Source organism: Stegostoma tigrinum, chromosome 33 (genome assembly GCF_030684315.1).
Source record: "Stegostoma tigrinum isolate sSteTig4 chromosome 33, sSteTig4.hap1, whole genome shotgun sequence".
Classification (NCBI taxonomy): Eukaryota; Metazoa; Chordata; class Chondrichthyes; order Orectolobiformes; family Stegostomatidae; genus Stegostoma; species Stegostoma tigrinum.
Genome location: NC_081386.1, coordinates 28,469,696 through 28,495,823, shown reverse-complemented (window position 1 = coordinate 28,495,823; position 26,128 = coordinate 28,469,696). Strand labels below are relative to the sequence as shown.

Genomic DNA, 26,128 nt, shown 5'->3' with positions numbered 1-26,128 from the left:
CAAGTAAAAATTATCAAGGTTTCTGTTTTACAGAAATAGTGAGTTGACATTTAACTTTCTGCTTGGGGTACTGTGACACCATTTCATTGTTCCACTGGGAGCTGTGAAATTTCATTTTTCTCCAGTCTAAAATATACCTTCTGGTTTATATAAAAATAACAGCCGTACCTCATTCTTTCTGATTGGCAGGATCAGATTCGCAGTCAACCCCTATTAAAAACAAAAGAGACAACACAGATAAGATTTTTAATCAGGTTATCAATGGCAAAACTTCAAAATAAAAATCACCAGAACACTGCTACAACATACTAAATCATTACCAGGGACTGATTTCTCAACACAGTGAAGCTGAGGCTCCCTCATGTTTGAGCTCTAAAGTTCCAGATAAAGGGTTGCTCAGATTGAAGTAAACGCCAATCAATGAATTTATCCTCTGCTGCCAAACAGCCACCGCCTCAGCAAGAGCCAGCAGATCAGTGGGACACAAGGTAAGAGGTGATCTTCGTGGCAGAGATGAGAAGGCAACACAACAGTCTATTTTCTGATTGATGACACAGTTTGCACATGCCTCAACGGGGAGGCAACTGCCTACTGGTATTATCACTGGACTCTTAATCCAGAGAACCAGATAATATTCTGTGGACCAGGGTTCGAATCCGGCCACGGCAAATGGTGGAATTCGAATTCAGTAAGTATTTGGAATTAAGAGACTAATGATGACAGCGAATCCATTGTCGGAAAAACCCATTTGGTTCACCAATTCCCTGTGAGGAAGGAAACTGCCATCTGTACCTGGTCTGGCCTACATGTAACTCCAGACACACAACAATGAGGTGGACTCTTAACTGCCCTCTGGGTAATTAGGGATGGGCAATAAATGCTGCCTGGCCAGCAATGCCCTCATCCTGTGAATGAATAAAGGGAAAAAACCAGCTCCCCTGTGCTCCCTCTCAGAGTGAGATTATGAGCTGGGCTGACTGGATTGAAGGATGCACTTATTCAAGTAAATACAGCCAGGCTGAGGGAATGAGAACAGGCAGAGAGAAAGACTGACTGAAACGTTAGCGAATGTCACAGCGTCGCTGATGAGGAAACTTTTTAAAGAAGTCCTTTCCCTATGAGAGTTTAAAATCAGGCAATTTCCAAAGGCTAGGATATGGAACTGGAGCAATGGATAGGTTTCTGAATATGCTGGCACCTGGGAATTTTGTGGGTGTTGGGCAGGTCCGCTTTTTGCTGTTTTAATTTTATAGTCACTGACAGTTAGAACTTCTGCTTTTATACCGTCCCAGTGAAACTTAATGGAAGTTTAGGGAACAGCACCTTGTCTTTTGACTGCACACGTTACAACCTCCCGGATTCATAACTGTTTTTAACAATTTAAAATGATAACTAATATTACCGTCGTTTCGGGACCCATGCTTCTGCCTTTGCCACTTAGCGATTGTCTAGACCCATTTTTGTTTTCCTCAATTGCCTCACTATTCTCCCTTCTGACTTGCACCATAAGGCCACAAGACACAGGAGCAGAAGCAGGCCATTCAGCCCATCAGTTCTGCTCTACCACTCAAGAAATTCTGCCTCATCTCGTTGTCACTCCTATCTTCCAGTTAACCACAGACCTTCCCTTTCACTCATTCCTCCTCCCCTTTGTTTTATTTGGCCCTGCACTGGTTCGAAATCCCATTCTGCCCACGCCATCCTCCAGCTCTGACCGAAGTTCATCAGACCTGGAAAGTTGGCTCTGGTTCTCTTACTGCACAGACGCTGCCAGACCTGCGGAGAATTTACACCATTATTCTATTTTAGTTTCTGCTTTTTGACTTGCTGTTGTGTAATTGGTGGAATAATTTGAAATCAGGACACCTGGAAGTATTGGTGTTGGCAGCTTAAGATATACACAGACTAACGGGAACACAGACTTTACCATTGACTCTGATATTTTACACCTTCTGCTGAGTTGCAATCCAGCTTTTAACTCAATTCTGTTCTTGCGAGTGACTACATGTAGCACCAATAGAAAAGTAACTTGTAACGGGTTTTTGACTGAGGGTATGGTTCAAGAGGGTTGACTCTGATCTCTCAAATTTCTGAAATTAAAACAGAAAATGCTGGGAGAGTCAGCAGGTTACTAAGGATCTGCAGAGAGAGAAACACTGTCAGCATTTTGACTCTGAATGATTTCTTCTGAAGTTTGTTCTGAAGAAGAGTCATATTGGACTTGAAACATTAACTCTCTCTTTCTCTCTCTCTCCACACATGCTGCCAGTCTTGCTGAGTTTCTCCATCGCTTTCTGTTTCTATTTCTGTTTTGATCTCTCTCCTGGCAAAATGCACTGTGCTGTCGATTGTATTAAAAAATGCAATTTTTGGAAAAAAGACTCTTCTCCAATAAGTGCTGATGGGAGGATTTTGAAAAACTAACATGTTAACTATTTGCAGTAAAAGAGACAGAATGAGATGACAGTGTGTCATGTAACTACCAAAGAACAACATAAACAACAGGACCAAGACTTGACTCCTCAAGCCTCCTTCATTATTCACTGAGACAAAGGCAGATCTTCAAACCAAGTCCACTATTCTGGTCATCTCCAATTCCTTCAGTATCCAATACTGGCTACAGATCCCCGTGGCACCGAATTCCAAAGATTCACAGTCCTCTGAGTGAGGAAATTCCTCTAAGTGTTCAACCCTTTATGCTGAGATAAACCCAGAGTGACCCAGAGTTCTAAATTTTCCAGCTAGAGGAAGAACCTCTCACTGTCTACCCAGACATGCACTGTAAAAATTTTAAATGCTTCAATGAGATCACCTCTCATCGTTGTAAAGAAGGGGTCATTATGCTCAACGTCCCCTCATGGGGCAATCCTTCCATTCTGGATTTTGTTAAAGATTGGAATGATATTGGCCTGGGCTCTATAACTTGGAATATGATATAAGCAACGTGCCAGAGGCTGTAGGAAAGGAGCACATTGTCAGGACCCCAGGGGCAATGTTGGACAGAGGCAACTGGAAGAATGGAGAGGGTGAGGTCTGAAGAGAGGGAAAGATGACTTTTTGGAGCTGTTTCAGTTTTGGTAACATTAATTTAGTATTAAGTTATTCATTTTCACAATTACCATTTACACAATTTATTCAGTGATTAATTCTGTAATTCAAGATGGTGCCACGTAGTGGTGAGATTATCCACTCCATTGTACCGCGGTACAAGTGAAATTATATTAAATAAATAAATGTAGACACGACTGAGTTTGGCACACTATCAGAAGGATGTGAATGCACTGGAGTTTTGTTCTTATTCATTCACAGGATGAGGGCATCGCTGTCTAGGCCAGCATTTATTGACCATCCCTAATTGCCCAGAGGGCAGTTGAGAGTCTACCACTTTGCTGCGGGTTTGGAGTCACATGTAGGCCAGACCAGGTAAGGATGGCAGTTTCCTTCCCTAAAGGACATTAGTGAACCAGATGGGATTTTCTAACAATCGACAATGGATTCACTGTCATCGTTAGATACTAAATTAGAGATTTTTATTGAATTCAAATTCCACCATCTGCTGCAGTGGGATTCGAACCTGGGTCCTTAGATCACCTGGGTCCCTGGATAAATAGTCTAAAATAATAGCACTAGGCCATTGCCTCCCCTCGGTGGAGTGGGGAATACATTTAGGAGCATGGCTCCAGGGATGAGAAATTTCAGTTATGAAGATAGACTGGAGAAATTGGAACTGTTTTTCTGAGCGAGGCGAGGTTGTGGGGAAATTTGACAGAAGTTTTCAAAATCATGAAAGTTCTGGACGGATTAGATATGAATATACTGGTCCTGCTTGTGAAAGATTCAAGAACCAGACGGCATAGTTTGAAAGAGTGTTTTAAAAGAAGCAAATTTTCACTCAGTGAGTAGGTAAAGGCTAGACTGCACTGCCTGGACGTAAGATGGAAGCAGGTTCAATTGAGATATTCAAGAGAGAGCACTGAATAATTATTTCATCAAAAAATTGGGAAAATCCAGGAGATTGGCACTAAGTTAAAATGCTCAGACAGCCTGTAACAATTTTGTGGAGTGCAGAGATTACTCTGTGGTACAAAATCGCCATAGTCTTACCAGATTACGCTTAGAGAGAGTGAGCGAGAGATGAATTTAACTTGGGGCTCACCACGCCACAGGCAAGGTTAGAGGTTGGGAAGGAGAAACCTGCGTGGTAACTTCAGTTGATATGGGAATTGAACCTATACTGTTGGTATCGCTCTGCATCGTAAATGCACTGGCCAGTCAACTGAAGTAACCAACTCCCTACCTCCAGTGTACATCTTGTGAGAAGATCCAGCTAAAAAAAATCTAGCCACCAGAGGACATGCTAACTACAAAGAATGACGACTCGTAAACAGAGAAATTTGTCATTGAGTGACCAACACTTCAGGATTGCTCTGGTGTCCACAGGAATTGAAGATTAATTTCGAGGATAATACCACAAAAAAATCCAGGTGGAAAAAAAACCCCTGAAAATCTAAACAAAATCTTTTTATCAGTTAGAAAAATTCAGAGAGATGGTGGGGGGGGAAGAAGGGCTGTTGATGTACACATTCACATTAATGAAATCGCTAGTATTAGTATCCCTGCTGTTGACTGGCGTTGTTGGGGAAGGAACATGGGCCTGAACACCAGGACCTCTCTCTAATCCATTGCTGAAGTTTAAAGACAGCTCCGCTTACACGACACTTTGATGAGAATCATTTACCTTCTTTAAAACACTGTCCGATTCCGTCCTGCGAAGGTCCTGTCCATCTTCTACTTCATCCTTCTCTCCACCTGTAAGTAAAGATGCTGTAGTTTATCACTCAGTAACTGATCGCAAAGAAATTCACATAACGAATTAGGTGTCTGTTTGCTCTGGGTCATGGGAGTTGTGGATGTTGAGGAAAAGACAAAAGGAATTATATTGCAAAGGACTTGGAACACAAACCAAATACTTGGCTCAACTGGTCCACCCCAATGCAAGCATACCACGCCTTGCTCCATCTCACCCTATCAGCATCACCTTCTATTTCTTTCTCCATCATCTATTTATCCAGCTTCCCCTAATGCAACTAAGGAAAGGCCGAGTCAAAGAGACAAAGTTTGAAGTCAGGGGGTACCTAAGAAGAAAGGACTTGGGAAGAGAGGTCCAGAGTGGGGTGTGGGGGCGGGGTGGTGGGGGCATGTTTCTGCCAGTGATGTAGAGGATGCACTGCAGGCAGAAAAGCAACAGCTAGAGGGAGGTGCAGTGACCAAACGGACTGATTTGTCAAGAACACGGATTTACACACTCCTCCAGGGTGGCAAATTTATTTTGTTCTCATGAATTCCAGGATAAAGATATTAAAAGAACAAGGAAGTTAAATATATTTTAAAAATTATAAAGTCATGAAAAAAAGATGTGGTCCAACAACTGGACAGGGATATCTCAGTATCAATGGGGCAGCACGGTGGCTCAGTGTTTAGCACTGCAGCCTCACAGCACCAGGGACCCGGGTTCGATTCCAGCCTCGGGTGACTGTCTGTGTGGAGTTTGCACATTCTCCCCGTGTCTGTGTGGGATTCCTCTGGGTGCTCCAGTTTCTTCCCACAGTCCAAAGATGTGCGGGCTAGGTGGATCAGCCATGCTAATTTGCCCGTGGTGTTCAGGGTTGTGTGGGTTATAGGGGAATGTGTCTGGGTGGGATGCTTCAAGGGGCAGCATGGACTTGTTGGGCCAAAGGGGCTGTTTCCCCACTGGAGGGAATCTAATCTAATTAAACCTCAGGTGAGTGTCATCTCATGTCTGGAGTGTGAAACACAGCACCAAATATGAGTGCTTTTCCTGCCACTGATACCCCAAAATGAAGGAGTTGACGTGTACCTCATGCCACGTGCATTTTGTTTTAAACTAATCCGTTTGGAACATGATATACCTCTGTGACAGTTGGGACTCGAACAAGGAGACTGTGGCGTGGAGCCAGCAACACCATCACTGTACCACGGCAGCCTTTTACTCTTGTTAAATGTATTGGAACCAAGAGTTTTATTGTATTCGGGCAATGGACTCTCACTGGGAAATTCACCTCTGCTCTGACTGTAGGTCCAGCCTGAAACCGCGGTGATTGGGTTTGGAGATGCGTGCTCGTTCTGTGCATTTCTGTAAATAAAAGTTTAGTGAAGTGTGAAAAGATTAGGCTCCAGTTCTAACCACCACCAAGTTATGCAGAAAAAAAGAAGCATTCTTTCCACACTCCATCCCTGTAGTGGTCATTCTTTCTTTGAAAGCCTAAGCAATGAGCATTGAAAGGAAGTTCTAAATAGAACAGAATCAAGCCTCATCTCATTCTCATCTGTTATTTATACAAATACACATCCCAAGAGATGGTATTTGACAATGACTGACAACTACCAATTTCTCTCATCCTTAATCAGGGGGGCCACTATAGCAATATCAGTGTCGATCCACTCGAGATCAGCTCATCTGGAACATTGCAACGATCTGAGAGCAAGATTTCTGTTTAACTCAATCTTCCCTCAATGGTAGACACAAAACTCTTTTAAAAACAGCTGCTGATATAACGCTAACTTACTTTTTGTGGCGCTCATCTGATGGCTGTCAAAACCTCCAAATGTCTCTGCCCTTCTGGGTAAGGATACATGCCCTGTGATTCCCTCCTGGTCTGCACTGCCTGATGTCTGCTGCCCGATAGCACCTCCAAAGCTCTGAGACAGCACATTCTGCAGGGTCTCGACTGGATAAAGAGAAGTCAGTCAATAACTGAAGTAATTCAGAACAGACCAAGAAAAACAGAACACAAGAACTGGTTAGGGCCATCAATCAGGCACATCGACTGCATGTTAGAGACCGAGAAAACCCACAGTTAGCCTAATTCAATGCTGTGCAATAATTTCTTGGGCAGAAGCACATACACAATTCTGACCTACTGATGTTGACTGAGGGATGAATATTGGTCAGGGCACTGGGAGAACTCAACTGCTCCTCTTCAAAATATTGTCACAGGATCTTTCACACAATAGACAATAGGTGCTGGGGTAGGCCATTTGGCCCTTCGAGCGAGCACCACCATTCATTATGATCATGGCTGATCATCCACAATCAGTATCCTGTTCCTGCTTTATCCCCATAACGCTTGATTCCTCTATCTTTAAGAGATCCACCCATCTCTTTCTTGAAACTATCCAGAGACTTGGCCTCCACTGCCTTCTGGGGCAGAGCATTCCATATATACAGATATATACACCTATCTGAGCAGGCAGATGGAGCATCAGTTTAATGTTTCATTCAAACCACCAGATCTCTGCCAATGTAGCACCCCTTCCAGTATGACAATAAAGTATTGCCCTTGATTTTGGGCTCAAGGCCTGCAGTAAGACATGAACCCAGAACCTTGTGACTTGTGAGATGGGAGTGCTACCCACTGATCCACAGGTGAGTAGCACCAACCCAGTGCCTCAAGAACTGACCACGTCCCAGGAATTCTCTCCAACTCCCTACACAACCAGAGTTAGAAAGGTTTCATCCTCTGATTGCAACCCTGGGAAATTCTACCACTTGACTAGTCCCACTAAGAATAAATTGCAGGCTCCTGCTGTTAGGCAAAGTCTACGGACCATCCAACAAAATATTTGATTGGAGTTTTGGGGACAAGCCGATGACAACCAAATATCTTGTAACCTGTTGTTTCAATCTGTCAAACGTCTCCAAATCATCCAGCCATTGATACTGAGCATTAAAGTAATAAGCTGCAGGGATTGAGGCCAAACACCATCAGACACAACAATAAATTTCCAAGCCTTAGTGCTGATTGGTGAGGAGTAGTTGGAGAGAGTAAAGAATGTGAAAAAATATGAATTTGCTTTAGTGGGTCCCTGGGCTTTGTGCACTATTTAACACACTCACAGATAGTCATTGGCTTTAACACCACCGTTCTACCCCCTCCCTGTATCCTCCAACCCCTGAGAGATCAAATATTTGTTTACATCATCCTTAATCACATGCAATGATGAAACATTCATTAGCTTCTGGGGCAGGGAATTCCAAAGTTTCACAAAACTCCGAGTGAAGGAATTTCTTATCTCACTCTGAAATGTTCAACCCTTGCCCTGACACAGTGCTCTTATGTTCCTGATTCCGCAGAAACTGGAAATAACATGTACATCTTGTCAAGCCTCTTTAGAATTTTCATGTTTCAATTAAATCACATGCCATCCTTCTGAACACCATCATGCAAACTCCAATTCCTCAGTCTATCTTCAGAGGGCAACCCTCTCACCTCCCAATGGGTCCATAGTACTTCCACATGGTGAGGGCAGGTTAGCCTGGAGCGACTCCTACAACAGTCTGAGAACGAATTCATTGTGAACATGAACGATGCTGTGTGGAGAGTTCACCAGAAGAAACGGGAATAGGGGACGGGATGGCCTTGGGACCCCACATATGGACGACAGCAGAACATGCAAAGCTCCCATTACCTCCCTTGTTCTTCCAAAATGAAGCATCCTTTTAAATGGTAATGTCTCCATCTGTCTGTAGTCACTGCACACAAGTGCTCATCAAAGACCATGCACTTTTTTGTCATGAATTAGACACTGACCTTTCACCTTGAGGCCTGGGTTCAGTTTCAACCCTGAGAGATTGGAGAGAGATTCCCAGATCTGCAAGAGTCTCTCTATAGAGAGTTTCGCTGTATCCATACAGCACCTAACAGAGCCGAGACCCCTTTGGTTATCATTCAATTTGCAATCTTGTTGAAAGAGGCTACAGGGTGGCAATTGCAAATGCTACCCTGCTGTTGTAGGAGGCCATTCATCTGAAGTCAAGGCAAATTTTTTCAAGGGAGCCTTATTTTCCATCTAACCTGTTCTGGACCAGACCTGGAATACTTGATGGGGCATTAAACAAGTTATTCAACTTAATCCCTAACCTGCGTGAGATCAGAGTTCTCATGTCAAAGGTTTAAGTTATGAAGGAACAGAACTTGAACCCGAAAAGGAGATGGAAGACACAACTGTCTAAAGGCATAGAAAGGGAGCACACAACACGAAAGAGGTAAATGGAAGATATCACTCTAAAACACAGGACGAGGGTCAGGGGATCAAACTAAAAAGGGCAAATGTTGAACAAATGCAAAAATCTTCTTTGCACAAATGGGTGTTCTGATTGAGCAGTTTTGGAGAGGTAGGAGAATAAACCCAAAGTAACTGGGCTATTAACCTAGAGCATTGTCCAGGGGAAATAGCACAAAAGCAGCCGATGGGATACAAATTTCAATTAATTAATAAAGACCTGAAACTGAAGGTTGCTTTCAGTAATGGTGCCATGGAACTACCATTGATTGATGTAAAATCCCATCCAGCAGTGCCCTTTCAGGATGGAAAGTTTGGTGCAGCTTCAGACCAACAACCATGCGCAGCACAATGACTCAGTGGTTAGCACTGTTATCTTACAGTGCCAGGGACGTGGGTTCGATTCCAACCTCAGGTGACTGTCTGAGTACAGTTTTCACATTCTCCACGTGTTTGCGTGAGTTTCCTCTGGGTGCTCTGGTTTCCTCCCACAATCCAAATATGTGCAGGGTAGGTGGATTGGGCACGCTAAATTGTCTGTAGTGACCCGGGATATGTAGGCAAGGCGGTTAGCCATGGCAAATGTGGGGTTGTGGGCATAGGGTTTGGGAGCTGAGTCTGGGTGGGATGCTCTTCACAGGGTTAGCGCAGGCTTGATGAGCTGAATGGCCACTTTCTGAATCCTAGGGATTATGTGTGTTTGACATGTTGCTACCCTCTGAAAAGGTCTGAGAAAGTCATAATTAGGGATAGACAACAAAACTGGCCCAGCCAGGGGAACGCAAATCCCACAAAAGAACACAGGACAGACTTTTTTGGGCATTGGGTGGGAGCTGAAGATGAAAACCTGAGAATAATTTAAAGAAACAATGAATGCTGAAAGGGAAGAAATTAGGAGCTTTCTTGATGGATGAACCAAGGGGGACGAGGAATGATCTTTCTGCATCCAAATTCTTGTGCGAACTCAACCCACTCAGTCCCTCCACTGAAAGCTGAAACTACAAAAAGTATATTTTTCTCTGATGAGCACAAACAATTAACAATGAACCGGAGAAAACAGACATCAAGATTGGATCAATGTTTGGACATGATCTGTTCTTCTCTGTCTGCATGTGCTGAGGTCATTTCCAGGCCTTCAGATGATGCTTTGTGATTTGATTGATTTCAATTGAAGCAAATCTCCTGCCTGGTATTTCCAGGATACAGTCAGCAGTTTATGCACACACAGTGACCATATTTGCTGGTCAGATAACAGTATCAGAAAGCTACAAGACAGGGGCGGAGAGATGCTGATCTCTTATCTCTGTAGACAGGCTGCTGCAGGAGTGTACGGGCAAAATCAGTTTTCTGCTTCTACTTGAAGAGGCAGGCTTTTGTTTACTTCACTCTTGGGATATGTGCTTTGTCTGCTGCCTTTCCAAAGTATCCCTCAGGTAGTGGTGAGCAGCGTCCTTGTACCATTGCGGACAGTGTGTTGCAAGTGTTGACTGAGTGGGACTTCCAAGATTTCAACTCAACACTAATGAAGGTACAGCCATTTGTGCTTTGCCACTATCCCACAGGCATCCTTCCTGGCATAATCCTGCATTTGTTCTTTGGGGTATTGAACTGTGGACACATGTATTCTTCACCAAGGATTACCGGATAGGGATAAAATGTACAGACTAGCACTACTCCCCCTGCTCTCAAACCTCGGACATTGGGATTCATATGCCTGCCTCAGCCTCAAACCCAGCTAATACCACCTAATGGTCTACGCACCAAGGACTGAAGGATGGACTTCAGTGTTCCACATGGCTCAGTACCAGACTAGGTAGGGTATTTACCAACTGAGCCACTGGTGAAGTATACAGGTCAATGGAAATGATAAGACCAATAAGAAACAGGAACAGGAGTAGGCTGTTCAGCCCCTTGAGCCTGTACTGCTGTTCAAATAGGATCATGGTTGACCGGTCATTAGCTTAAGCTGTGAATGCAACCATTCCCTGGCATTACCAAACAATGGGACGCAGGGCATGTGTGCATCGTTAAAGTCTAACGAGCCCCATTTTGTCCACTCACAGCCTTGTCCTTGACCATGACTCCTGGAATTTCCTACCCAATAGGACTACAGTGGCCTGCCCTGGTTCAAAACAAGTGGCCAACCATCTCCCCAAGTGACAAGGAATGACTAATGAATGCTGCCCTTGGCAGAAAAACCAACATATTGTACAAAGAGAAAGCTTTATATAAATCTCAACACATCAGGAAAATTTCAGTTGCATGTTCTCTCTGGGATGTGAGTTCCGCCCGTTTGGTGTTGATGGGTCAAGCGCCACCATTTAAAGTAATAACTAATAATTGTTTAAGGCCACTTCAAAGTAAGTTAATAAACAGAACAGCTTGGTATGAATTAGACATACAAAAAGTCATAGGAAAATAAGATTTTTCTCATGGGACTGCAAGTTGGCAACTTATAGGACAGGACTGATCATGATTTATTGAGAGTCCTTTAACTTTGCCTGGTGCATTTCCATTTCTACCATGCGGCTGCCAGCACTGATTATACATTGGCTAGCAGTGGATAAATATGTGGTAATATTGTGAACAGAAGACCATCGTTCTTATTAGCTTGCCCTTGCAAACCACTCATCAGCTTCCTTACTATGATTCTAAATTAAAAGTCTCTGCCCACTTTCTAAATATGAACTTAACTAAGTTCTTCACAAAATCTTTCCTTGGTGTTCTGCCTGAACATAGCAACTGATAATCTTTTTCAGAATTTTACCATTGATTTGTCAGTGTTAGAAATGCAGGTCCCTTTTGCAAATCAACCAGGGTTGACAGAGAGGATACACATTGTACTTTGCATTAAACAGCTCAGTTCTTAGGGGGATTTGTGGCACATGATAGCATTCCAACTTCTGGGCCAGAAGGCCTGGGTTCAGATCCCACCTGCCCCAGAGGTGTACCACAGCATGCCTGAATGTGATAATTTTAAAAAAAATCACCAAACGCCTGATTGTTATTACATTCTCACTGGTTAAAGCAAGAGGGGAAATAAAAAGACATAGTAGGAACTGCAGATGCTGGAGAATGTGTGATAATAAGATGTAGAGCTGGATGAGCACAGTAGGCCAGGCAGCATCAGAGGAGCAGGAAGGCTGATGTTTCCGGTCTGGACCCTTCTTCAGAAATTTCTAAAGAAGGGTCCAGACCCGAAACGCCAGCTTTCCTGTCCCTCTGATGCTGCCTGGCCTGCTGTGCTAATCCAGCTCTACACCTTGTTATCAGGGAAATAAAAAGAGCTCATTTGAAATTCTTTGTTAATGTGTTGGGTCTATTTTCAAAAACAAAAAAGAAAAGGAGACAAGGTCCTCCCTGGTGAGGATTTGGTTTCTCAACACGGTCCAAATGGGAAAGGTGCAAACTGGGGTTTGTGCTACATTATAGATTTATGAAACCTTTGTAAATATTTGTAAGTCTTTTGCTGACAAATTGAACATATGGATACTGGTCTGTGAAACACTATTTACTGATCAAAATGACATATTTATAGCCACGGCCATGTGACTGACCACAAGACCTCAGCGTTTCTTTCCTGCTTTGAACTGACCTTCTTTCATTGCATCCTTGAGCAGTGACTCTCCCTTTGGGGCATCCTCTGAATTTGCTCTGAACAAGGACCTGGAAATCAGATTCTGAGAAGCTTCTTCATGCCCAGTAGCCTCCGCCATTTCCTTGTACAGTCTCAGTTTCTCCTCCAGGAGTGAAAGGATTTGTTGATCCCTTTCCTGCAGCTTCTCTGTGGTTCAAAGAATGAAATGAACAATCTTTAAACTCTCAAGCAGTGGGTGGGTAGGCAGGAAGGGAGGAGGAAACAAAACCAACTCTGCGGAAGGAACAAAACAAGAAAAGAGAAGGAGGCTACATCAAAATCTACTATCCAGTGCAGTACTCAGCAACAGGGCTAAAGGCCCCAGTTCAATATTAACTTGATGTGGAATGAATGGGTTGGGGTTGGCATTTAGAGAACCAGAACTGATGTCAATACCCTGGAACTAAGGATGTCTGAGAAACTGCTGACCTCTATCCTCTTATTGCAAAGTGAGATCACAACAAATGTTCAACATACAGAATGGGCGAAGGTAACAAAGTGTGGAGCTGGATGAACACAGCAGGCCAAGCAGCAACTTAGGAGCACAAAATCTGACCCTTTGGGCCCAGACCCTTCATCAGAAAAGACGAAGAACGGATGAAGGTGATGGTTGAGAAACGATCAGGGAGTCTATATTCAGTGACCGGAACATCGCTGTTCCAAATGTGCTCTATTCCCCAAGATTCTTCCCCACCATCTTCTGGAAGCAGCACATTAAAAACCCCAAACCCCCGAACTCTGGAAAATTCCTCTCCAATTCCCTCAGACACGGGAATCCAGCTCAGCTGATCAGATTCAGAGGTGCAGAATGGTTCACAGACTGTCGATTCCCATTGTTCCTCACCTTCCCCCCCACTCACCTTCTCTTGGGGATTGGAGGTCAATAGGAGGAAGGGAAGGGGAACATCCAAAAAGAAATTCCCACAAAAAGCAGTTCAGGTAACAAAACAAACATGGAAGTGGCATTTTTGAAATCAGACCCTATGATCCTCAGTCAGTAATTGGTTCCTGATTAAGAGTGAATTCCCCCGTTGTTTGCGAAAAATGAACTGATTCACTGTATGTAACGATAGGTAGCAATATAAACAACGTTCTTTTCAATAATCCTTGACATTCTTAAATAAAAACACTGGTGTAAGATGTACAGATTTCCTCAACAATCTTTTCATTTCCATTTTCTCCTTTTAAACTGATGAAAACTTGCAGAAAAGCAAAGCTCTTGCAAGCTTTACAGCCAGTTCCTAGAACAGTTCAGCTCCAGTTACTGGTGGATGTGCCATAATTACCGAGGGCCTTGTAACAAGAGAGGATAGATCTATTCAGGTTCCTCCTCCTGATCGCTAAACAGTGAGCCCTGCTGGAAACTGAAGGTATGAACCACACTGTCTGACCATTCCACGAGAAAAGAGTTGTCATGGATAATCTAGCCTTCCAGCAGCAGAATATGTTATATGCACAGACGTCATCGCCTACTGGTGCCCAGTTCGAAAGGGTGGAATGCTTTTCCTGGGATGTTTTATTCGTTAAAAAGTGCTGAATATATACATTAATGACTCTATAACTAAGTTATTGATTATGCTCTCCCTCCAAATTATCTCTCAGAAGCAGAGCTCGGGCATTCAACCCAGAATGTCTGCTCTGCCATTCAATGTGAACACAGCTGATTGATATTCCTCAACTCCACTTTCTGCCCTTTCCCATAACTCTCGATTTCCTTACTGATTAAAAAGCTGATTATCTCAGCCTTGAATACACTGAATGACCTAACTTCAATGGCCCCCCGTGGTAAAGAATTCCACTGACTGACTACCTTCAGAAAGAAATTCCTTCTCATCTGTCTAAAACAAGTGGCCCTTTGATCAGAGATTGCGCTTTCTGGTCCAATTGGGTGACCTGTTGGAATTAACCGCCAAAGTTCACATGGCAACCACTGGAGAGATATGGTCATGCTCCAAATCTCACTACAGCACGTCAACAGTTATACAGACAATGGAAAAAGTGATTGCCAAGAAATGTAGTGAAGGGGTTCAACTGAGGCATTAAAACAGCATTGGATGATTATTTGGATAGAAGAGGTGTGCAGGGATTGTGAGTAAAAGGCAGGAGATTGGCTCCAAGTACTAGAGCTAGGGTAGGCACTAGAACAGGCTAAATGACCTCCATTTATTCTGTGAAAAATTCAATCTTCCTCTCTCCAGGAAGTGAAAATATCATTTACTCATTGATCATTGACCATCTTATTCTGAATAACTGTCTGATGATTGCTAATAGAATAGACGTCAATAATCTTAATTAAAGCTCCCTGACCCCTCACCCTTGTGACTTAAAACTGAAAACCCAAGCCCCGAGCCCTATCCTTATCCACTATGTGGGGCGGAAACACTCAGTTATGGTATCTGGTGTCTGCACACGTTCCATAAATAAAGCAATGTACCTTTCAGTTCTTTGGCTCTGCTCTCTATTTGCCGCCGGTCTTCCTCAGACTCGCTGGGGATTCCTTCGTCTTCATCTTGACCCCTGTCGGAAAAGTCAGAGCACAGGGTTAAAGGTGGTACCAATGTCCAAGGTGATGTGCAACTTCATTTAGGGTAGGTGAAGAAAGGAATTTAATGTCCCAAGTGTTGGCCAAGTGAGGATGGGAAGGCCATGCACAATCCGATAAGTTTTGCTGGATGGAATGAACATCCACGTTACACTGATCTGGCTGAACAGGGTAGAACCGGAGCAGGGCTCCAGCCTTTCACAAGCTCCCCTGAGGATCAGACGTATCTTCACTTTAGGAATCTTTAAAAGTTTGGGTACTTTTACCTATGTATTCCCCCATGGGATGTAGGTGTCTCTAGCAGGGTCAGCATTTATTGCCCATCCCAAGTTGCCCCCTGCCTTCATGGACCACTGCAGTCCCTGTGCTTTAGGTAGACCCACAAAGCCCTTAGGGAGAGAATTCCAGGATATTGACCCAGCCACACAGTGAAGGAATGGCGATATATTTCCCAGTCAGGACGGTGGAGTGGCTTGGAGGGGAACTTGCAGATACTGGTTTTCTGATGGATATTTCAGTAAGAGATATATTTCTCAAATCAATTAGCAGGAATATGAAATGATGGCGAAAACAAGTGGCTTAGTAATAAGATGGCTTGTAACAAAGTACATAGAACTGTAGAGCACAGTAAAGGCCTGTCGGCCCACAATGTTGTGCTGAACCTTTACCCTAAACCTAACCTCCACCCCTACCTTATACTATCATACTACTTGTGACTGACTGTACAGTTCTGAGAAACAAGAATGAGCTCACAATCCATCACCAACTTGAAGCAACATGCTACCGAATACCTAAAGGACAGCTCAGATGGTCAAAGCTATATTTGGAAAAAATCCATCTTTTGAAGCCAATAACGCACAGTGCAAATATCTGGCTTTTTTTTTAAAAGCCTGCTCAATTGGTTATCAGGGCCAACTGTGGATCATAAAATGTGAAGGGGAAATGTTGGGGCATAACATTCTTTTCTTTCGCTGTCAGTCATGCACTTTAAAAACTACAGTCTCCATCCAGGAGCGATCACTAGGTTTTGCTTTACTTTGAAGGCTTTCCAAAAGAGGAACAGCATTTGAAATATTGATTTGAGGCAAATGCCAAAGGGGAAGGCAGCAGTTTGTTTCACTCTCTGCTCAGCTCGACTGAAATGGCTACACAAAACTACTCACATGGTGCTGGTAGTCTGCTGAATGATTTGCATCCAGTTGGTCCTCTCCTCTTTAGAGCTGGCATGTACCTCATACATCTCGGGTACTTTGGCAGCTGCACTGATGAGGAACAAGCCCCGTTCCTCGTGTGCTACCTCACGCACAATGAGCTTCTGCAGTGGCACCACAGTAGACTTCTGGTCCTAGAACAAGTGTTTCAAAACAGGTGTCAACGGTTTGGGGAAAAACAATAAACGTGGCACTGATATCAACAACGGTGTGCCATTGCATAGATCCCAGAGCAGACTGGGCTGCGCCTCTAAGATAGCTACATATCATCAGAACACATGATATTCCAATATAAAGAGGCACATATCTCCTTCAGCCATTTTCTCAATGCAATCACTTCAGTGAGCACATAATGTACAATAACACCAGAAAATATAGACTGTAATAGCACAGTCTTACACTAACAACAGCTAGTGTTGTTAATAATCTTCAAGACATCTGTCTCAACAAGAATCTGATCTTTGTGGCACAAGTTATGTCGGGCAGCACTCAGACCAGATCAGACTACCAGGGGCATGTCTCACAGCTGCTAGGATCTATTTACGGTGATGGAGAAAGAAATTTAATGTTGTTTAAACAAGGCATTTGGCAGGTAGTGAGCATGGGAGCCCATAAAATATCAAATAGATTCCAATGGATGGATTGATAGTCAATAAAATACAGATCTGACTGATCAAAGCAGACTAGGCAAATGGCTGCGGTCTTTCACATGTTAGCTTGGGAATAAGCCGCACCCTCTCTAATGGGACACTTTAAAGGGTGTAAATTTCTTACTAGTTAAAGGTAAATTTCTACCAAGTAGAGAAGAAACAAGGGCTGTCAGGGCAGAAGTGTTTTTGAAGTAGACTGTGATATTGGCATGTTCCAGAAAATTGCCTCATGTCAACATCACCCAGTGATGGAAACACGCAGTGCAATGGGCGTGTAAACAACGAGGCAAATACACAGGGGAGAAGGAAGAGAAAGAGTGAGAGCGAATGAGAGCAAGACTGAGTGCCAGCAAATGTAAAAGATCAGTAGCATAAGAGAGCGAGTGTGTGAGAGAGTATGTGAGTGACAGCAAGAGCGAGAGCGAGAATTAGAAACCAAGAGAAAGAGTGCATGCAAGGGCAAACGAGAATGAGTGAGTGCATGAGACAGTGAATGAGAATGAGGCAGAGCTCAAATGAGTGAGAATCTGAGAGTGAGGGACAGAGGCGGAGAAGAAAACAAAAGGGTGAAGCAGAAGAGAGAGAAACAGCAAGAAGGGAGGAAGAGAGACAGTGAAAGGGAGGGGAAGAGGAAGAGAAAGAGCAAAGAAGTGAGGGAGGTGAGGACGAGGAGAAGTGAAAAACGAAATGGCGGGGGTGGGAATGAGGGAAGGAAATGGTGCAGGGAGGGGTGGAATGCTCCACAAGCGATGGCCATGCTCCCATGCTGTAAACTGGGAAACAGTTTACAATATTCCCATTGTCAGGTTAGGAGAAAGTAGAAGAAATAAAATGTGACTAAAATATTAAACGGGGATATCCAATAAAAGTGAGCAATTGGTGCAGGCTGATGGGACACCAATGCATTGTGCATAAGGGCAGGAGAACTGTCAGTTTGCACTGAGTGTGGAACCAACATTTGTTACAAAGGACGCAGGTTAAACAGCAGCAAGCTGATCACGGACAAGAGGTGCGGGAAAACCAAACGGCTTTGTGACAATGTCACAGTGAGATCAGTGATGCTGGGTGCATTTGGATGAATGACAAACCTCTGAAGCACATCCTGTACAGTGTGTTCAAATGTCACCGTGTTCTCATGCTGGGCAAGGGAAGCATTAATGTCTGGGGGAAGTACAGTGCTGTGTGACATTGACACCGCACCCGGCAGAGAGATTCTAGCAGCAGACACGTCATACTTGGCATACTTAGCCCCATCACCAGGGAGAACAGGAATTGAGCTGCTTTGTTTGAGGGATTAGGCTTCAGATAAACTCACACTGGCTGCTTTGCCAATGCAGCCAATAGTGTGGCCTCCAAGCAGGGCTCAGGGAGGTCATCAGCCACCACATTCCCAAAAAGGAATGGGGCAATGCAGAACATTTGATGCAGTTGAGTTAGAGAGAGTGTGTCACTGAATCTTCCATTCAACTGAGTTCTGTGGAATTGCTCACATGAAAATGTCTGAATCTGAGCAGGCCATTGGAATTAAACAGCCTATTAACAGCAGAAGATGGGGGAATCTTGGGTGGGAGGGCAATAGTATATAAAGATCTCTTCCATTGATAACTTGAAGTTTTAATTGACTGTGCTAAGTGCTTGTGAAATCAGAGTTCACAGCAAAAGAAACCCAACAATCAGCATTTTCCAACTGTAGTCACTCTACAACAATAGTGTCATTCTCATTTACAAATAGGAACTGCTCAGAGACTGAACAATTTATGTGTGAAATAAGAAGCAGACAGGAAGTCTAGTTATAGCTACGCAACAGTGACCCAAACCAAAATCTTCTCCCACATGTTCAGTAGTTTCAGTCCCTGTTTGTGGATAAGGGATTCCAGGAGACAACAACTTGCAATTCTATCAGGCCTCTAATGTAATGTAATATGCCAGGGCAGCTCAGAGAAGCATTACAAAGCCGAGAATTGCACCAAGACATTAAGGAAGACAGCCAAAAGTTTGATCCAAGAGATTGGGTTGAAGGAGTGGTTTACAAGAGGAAAGCAAGATAAAGAGGGTTCAGGAAAGAATTGCAAAGTTTATTGTCAAGGATTCCTTGTGCTCCAATGAACACTGTCCGGTTGTACCCTGATTCAAGCTAACGATCAGACAACAAATATCAGCAAACTCAGAGACTGGAGTGGGATAAATATCATGGCTCATCCAAATGCTTGCACATTTGTGTAAACTAGCTCATGATACTTGCTGCTTCTCTTGCCTGACACTGAAATGGTCACAATAGGGAATTTCCCCACACTAGATTCAAGCTTGCAATGGTTTTAAAATGTGACCTATTTCCTGTGATTACATCATTGCATTACAAATCCTGAGCATGGACTCAATCTCCAGCCAGAGTTCAATTACTGGATTAATGCCAATTCCTGAGAGCGGAAAATCTGACCAAATCCAAGGGTTGCTCATGATGACAAAACTGTCAAGGATGCACAAGCCCTTGTGAAGCTTACTGGGATAGTCTCCTCTTATGAGTGAAAACACAATAAAAAGCCTACTTTTTTGGAATTTGCTCTGCACCCAGGTATGTGACCACATTTTCTGTGTGGCGACGGTGTCTCTAAAAGCCTTTCCGCAGAGCACGAACACAAATACATGTGAACACTGCACTGCACCCTCCCCCCTCCCCCCCCCACCGACAAGGCCAGGCTGAATGATCAACCTCTGCACAAGTGTAAAATCAAGTGCTAACACATCCAAAAAGGCAAGTCTCCAGACGATAGAACGTACTGTTGACAATGGAGGCATCTTGCAAGAAACAACAGCCTTATCCTCTCAATACCATCGGTGGAGTTTTAGCTCCACTCCCAGATGTCCTTCTATTTGATCTAATCTGGAGTTAAGCGGAGTCAGGAAGTGCTATGTGATCTCATCACTTCACACAACCAGCCCTGCTGACTTCCTGCTGCAGCTTCTGACACACACACACACCCAAACGGCCAGACAGCAACTCGGCTAAACACTGCAGCCGAATCAAGCTCTGGGGGGAGGGAGTGAATGGCAGATTCCATTCTTGTGTTGTTATGAAAGAACAAGACAGCATTTCCTCAGCACTGCAGTAACCCAGGTCCTGCAGAATTCATCTACAAATGTAAGCATGAGATTCCCAAACAAATTGCATAGATTACAGCAGCTTCCACCTAAATGATCACTGTCTTTTCTTATTTGACACCAATTAGAATTAACAGCATGGCTGAGACACAAATACTGGCATTTGTGCAGGCCGTAATGTTACCTAGGCATCCGTGTCAAGTAATATCTAAATATGATTGGCCCTCAAAGAATTACTAACTCACCAGTGCAGCAAAAGTATATTTCTGATCCTTCTCTTGAAGAAACACCAGCACGTCAGAAAGCAACACAGCCTGGACTTCTACAAAGCAAGAGATAACCATCTTAGTCAAAGGCTGTTGAAGCACAAAGCAATCATAACCAGAACAAACAGAGTAAAGACATATCAACTCTGAGGAGGATGGTGTGCTGCAGCATTAGTCATCCTTGGACAACTGCTCATCCTTTACATACTGTAGAGAAAGGCCTTCATCAACTCTTTGGGGGTGGGGGGGGGGGTAGTTTGAGAGGGGAAGGGAAAAGGGATTGCACTCCATTATACCCTCTATTTCTCTTTGGCTAGCAAACAGAGAAACACATTACACATTGTTGAACCAAGCTACTGAGAAAATCACATATGTATAATTTCCATTTGATTGATCTGGCATGTACTCCATCTCTAAAGGCACACAATTTGCTGACCTGACTTCTAGGATTTTAAGCACTGACTGGCAATTTTTTCAGGAACTATGAATATATGGAAAGACAGATGGAGTTTATTCCATGAAAACTATACTGCTTCCTAATATACAGCACTGGTAAAAATGGAAGTGGCTGGCAACTTTTTCTACCAGTAAAAAAGTAAGGAACTGACTATGGGCACAGATCACTAATGCCCTTTAATGAAAGAAATCTGCTGCCCTTACTTGATCTGGCCGACACGGGACAGCAATATGGTTGGCTTCAAACCATTTCTCTTATACAGTCGAGTAACTCATTCAGTTCAAGGGCAATTAGGGATGGTCAACACACATTAGCCTTGCCAGCAACATCCTCATACCATGAAGATGGAAGAAAATGTGGGGAAACAGAAAATTGGAGAAAGGAACTAGATATGTCTTGGCCGTATAAAGGACTTGAGTGATTAGATTTCAAACATAAATTTCAATCACAAAAATTTAATATCCATAGCCTAACTTGGGCTTGGAAATGGCTATGACAGAAACAAGTGAGAATTATGGAGACAGAGAGCTGACATATTCTAGCAATTTGTCGAATGAAGGAGCAATTCACTCCTCAGTTGCAGGTTGGCATTTGGAAGAGAAATGTTAGATGCAGTGTTACTGATCAAGGCCCTCAATGTTGCAGAGAATGGCCTCCAGCATAATTTGACCAACATCCCTTCGAAGAGTGATGCACACTTCATAACCCAGATAGCGCAGAGGCTGTACCTTTTAGTCTTCCTGCTGAAGTCTTTAACATAACAGGGCCATCATGTACAAGCTTTCTCCGGATTAAGTCTTCCTTTGCAAACATCTGGCCGCTCTTCAGCCTCATGATGGCTTTGGTCTCTGTTCTGCTGTGGATTTCCTGCAGCCTGGTTTTCTTTTCAAATTCACTTACTTTGTTGTCCACTGCTGCAATCACTTCTTTTATCATGGCCAGTGCTTTTGTGAGATCAGCGTGATCATCATCATTTTCTGCAAAGACGAGAAAAAAGAATAATGACATTAGGGCAGGCTGATTCCCCGTGCATGTTGGTATCTATGCTCCGGTGGAGCCTTCCCCCTCTAAATCTCTCACTGTTATCTTCTCTCCCTTCCTCCCTCAAATGCTGATCTAGCATGAAGTGGCTCGATACTGTTCACTTCAACCCCTCTGTGTTAACATGTTCTACTCTCTCGATGTTATGCAGTTTCCGGTTTGACTTCAATAAAGCAACACATGCTGGGTTGTGGTTCAGCAGATAGATGGTCTGCATGTGGGTTTATATACTGAGCATGGACTAGCAGTAACTTTTGGGATGGGATTGGGGGGGGGGGGGGGGGCGCAGTGGGGTTTCCCACTGGATATTGATCAAAAGAAGGAAACATGGCTGAGATGTCCTTCTGGATTAGCACTAGCAGAACGAGAGAGGTCTACTCATCAGCCTGTTCACAGATGTTAGTACACACTTCTGCAGCATGTGGACATGAACCTAGGCTTCCTGGCTCGGAGGTGGGGACACTACCACTGTGCCACAAGGGCATAGCAGGAGAGGAGCGACAGGCTGAATGACATATTCCTGAGAGAGTGGTGACGTCCTACTGGGAAAGGACGGTGTAAACATTCAGACTGAGTTAGTAGTGTCTGCAAAGAGGGAATTAAGACACAGAGTCACAGATAAGCTGTTACCTTTGGTATGCTGAATTATCCTCTGGACAATCACAGGATACTTGGTAATCCTTTGAGTAACTAGTAAGATACACTCCTGGATTCCCAGCCTGCGAACTATGGAACTGCTCATTTTTTTCTGCAAACGCAAAATAAAACAAATTTAGGGCATGGATGGAGTTTTGGTAGGTTTTAAATTCTCGAGCTTTACAATCAGCAGCTGGTAAGAGTGGCTATGATGACGCACCCGGACAAAGGCCTGGAACTTTTTCTCCCGTGCCAAAAGCTCTTTGCAAAAATTGACTGCGTCGTTGTGCTGGCCACAGAACTTCCCATATGTCTTCTTCATGCGCTCAGCACTTGGTCCAGAGAACTGCCGAATACAAACACGGTGTTTAACATTAGTGATAGTAATGATTCACTAATCATTGTAGGTAAAGTCTTTAAAAGTATCACAGAATTGTTATAGTGCTGAAGGTAGCAATCAGCCCATTGCACCTGCACCAGTTCTCCTACAAGCGTTATAATTTATTCATGTTCGTTAACTCTTGGCTCAGAAGAAGCCCTTTGCCCCATTGAGTCTGCGCTGACCCATCTACATGAGTCCCACTTACCAGCATTTGGCCCATAGCTTTGAAAAGTACAACATTTCAAGTATTTATCCGAGTTATTTTTAAAGGTTACAAAGGTAGAGCAGTGGCTCAGTGGCTAGCACTGCTGCCTCACAGCACCAGGGACCTGGGTTTGATTCTAACCTTGAGTGACTATGTGCGTGGAGTTTGCAAATTCTGCCCATGTCTGTGGGGGTTTCATCTGGATTGCTCTGGTTTCCTACCACAGTCCAGAGATGTGCAGGCTAGGTGGATTAGCCATAGACAATGTGGGGTAACAGGGATGGGGTGAGTCCGTGTGGGATGTCCTTTAGAGTGTTGGTGTGGGCTTGATGGGCTGAATGACCTGCTTCCACATTGTAGGGATTCTATGATTGCTGCTGCTCTCTAAAGCAATGTGCACCAGACTCCCACCTCCTTCTGGGTGAAAACATTTAGCGTCATTCTCCTGCCTTTCCCCTGTACTCCCATGCACACAGTTTCTATTCAAATAATCATTTGGTGCCCTCCTGAATGATTTAACTGACCCTGCTCCTTCACTGATAGTGTCCATAAATCCACTGTCGGGTTGTCAGGAGAAACCCATCTGGTTCACTAATGTTCTTTAGGGAAGGAAACTGCCATCCTTACTTGGTCTGACCTACATGTGACTCCAGACCCACAGCAATGCAGTTGACTCTCAACAGCCCTTTGGGAAAGTATAGCCTGCACATCTTTGGACTGTGGGAGGAAACCCACGCAGACCCAGGGAGAGTGTGCAAACTCCGCACAGACAGTCGCCCAGAGCTGGAACCTGGCGCTGTGAGGCAGCAGTCCTAACCACTGAGCCACCGTGCCGCCCAGTATAATGGAATGCTGGAGCAGGCTTGAGGGATCGAATGGTCTACTGTGATCCTATTTCTTAAATTCTTATTTTTCAATGGCTTAGCCTCGGTCTGAAGCTTCTGTCTTGATGGGTACCATGCTTGTGAGTGTCATGTAATGGTTAAACTCCATGTTACCATTGACTTGGCAGTGTTCTCATTGAGGATTCATTTAGCACTAAGACAACAGCTGAGTGTTAGGGGCAGATCTGGCCAAGGCTGCAGCCTCTCTCAACTCCAACAGAAAACCAGGTAGCCTGGAGGGTTGCATGGCCCAGGGTAAAATCCACTGAGAAGAAAGCCACTTTGCCCATCCAGTCCTCTCTGAGAAGCAATCTGGGCAGTCCCATTCCCCAGCTCTATCCCTGTAACCCTGAAAACGTATTCATGTCTCTGTTTTACAGTTTGGACACAGCATCCCCAACTTTTGATTTAAAAAGAACAATTAAATAACATGATAGCTCAGTGGATCCTATTTACCTGATTCACTAGGATGTCTCCGATCTTTCTAATGAAGAAGTTCCGCTCACTGTTTGCTACCAAGGACTCCTTCCTCTTCTCCAGAATGCGATACAGGAACTGTGTGTGGATGTCTATCAGATCCTCCAGGCAGGGAAAGATACGTTCCACTGTCGAGGTTTCAAACTGCAGCTCCTTTGTCATCCCTTTGCTGTAGATTTCCGACATGATCTTCAGGGTTCGTAGGTGGTGCATTTCCGTCTGCATTAACTCTGAAGAAGCAAACCTTAACCAGTCAGGTGCAAAGCATACACAGAATTCTGCACCAATGCTGTACTGCATACTCAACGATATTTAGATATTATCAAGGCCTTTTGCATCCTTAGTCATTTTCTCATCCTTGCTCCAGTTTCTCTTTCCTTGCTGCAATCTTCGTGGTCTTTTCTTTTTATGGTTTTCCTTTCTATTGTCGTTTGTAACACTTTCCCTCGCCTTCATTCTCACTGCATCAAGACTCCCGACAGTGAAATTGCTCCCTCAGCATTTCCCAAACCCGTTCTCTTACAAACGACCTCTCAATTTACCTTACCGTCTCAGCCTCTCTAACCTCAAGTGTCTCCCCATTTGCTGGGCCTCATCCCCTTACTGTAGATTCCTCAATATAAAATGAGAAGGGCAAATAGGAAACTTTTGCAACTGAGAGGTGAGCGTGCTGTGGAAAGGCCATTGAAGCAGACAGCATAAATACGTTCAATGGGCATTCATTTGCACACCTGGAGAAACAACTGAAGATAACAGGGAGAATGTTGACTTCGAGGTTCATATATTAAAAAGGACAAGACTACTTTGGATTCAGGGCCTGCTCCTGCTCCAGTAAAGTCTTTAAATGTAAAATTACCCCATTTAAGACAGGAATAAGTGTCAACTTTACCATAGATAACATCCTGCCGTTTAATCACATCTTTCTTCTGCTGACAAACAAAGTCGTTGTCCACCACTAGACTCCAGGAGTCTGCTTCCAGTTCTTTAGCATCGGACTCAAACTCTCCCATTAGCTGCCCGTCCATGACGTCAGTACCTGTGGGAACGGGCAGTACAAATGCAGAGTCTGACAATAAACACCGATGTTCAGCACCTATTGTAACATCACATCACAACACGCGCACGCGCGGAAGGCAACACCTCTGATTAATATGTTGCCTTTTGGTGGCGCCCTGATGAAATTCAGGTCTCAAAATTCATGAGGCCACATTATGGCACCTTCTCACAAACTGGAGGCATATCAAGTCTCCAAACAAATGGTGCAATTTTCCCTTTTGTTAAAATGTACCTTAGATTAAACATTATTCTAGCCCAATGTAAATAACTTGCAAAACACTAACTAGTTGCTAATACAGTGAAGTGTCAACTAGAATGAGAGAAGGTTACAGTTTCAGTATAAAATGTACTGGTAGCAAATTGAATGAGGCCCAGCATGGTGGGTGTTGGGGGTGCGAGGCAGGTTGCAAGTGTGCCTGTGAGAGCATGCAAGTGTGACGTAGGTGTTAAATTAGTTAAGTAACCTTCTCCACTGATGAGATGTCCTATCGACTTGGGTCT

General features: G+C 43.9%; 1 protein-coding gene across 1 annotated transcript in view; it reads right to left on the bottom strand.

Moving 5' to 3' along the window:
• The window catches only part of LOC125467172 (A-kinase anchor protein 13-like), a 335,592-nt gene that overhangs the window by 15,702 nt on the left and 293,762 nt on the right, over nt 1-26,128 (bottom strand). The window contains exons 24-35 of the mRNA XM_048562633.2: nt 25,461-25,607; nt 24,551-24,801; nt 22,844-22,969; nt 22,618-22,735; nt 21,675-21,923; nt 20,469-20,545; nt 16,427-16,608; nt 15,156-15,238; nt 12,680-12,868; nt 6,588-6,749; nt 4,739-4,809; nt 169-210 (exon numbers count right to left, since the gene is read on the bottom strand). Of these exons, the coding sequence (XP_048418590.2) occupies nt 169-210; nt 4,739-4,809; nt 6,588-6,749; nt 12,680-12,868; nt 15,156-15,238; nt 16,427-16,608; nt 20,469-20,545; nt 21,675-21,923; nt 22,618-22,735; nt 22,844-22,969; nt 24,551-24,801; nt 25,461-25,607 (1,697 nt within the window). The remainder of the gene's footprint in view (nt 1-168; nt 211-4,738; nt 4,810-6,587; nt 6,750-12,679; nt 12,869-15,155; nt 15,239-16,426; nt 16,609-20,468; nt 20,546-21,674; nt 21,924-22,617; nt 22,736-22,843; nt 22,970-24,550; nt 24,802-25,460; nt 25,608-26,128) is intronic.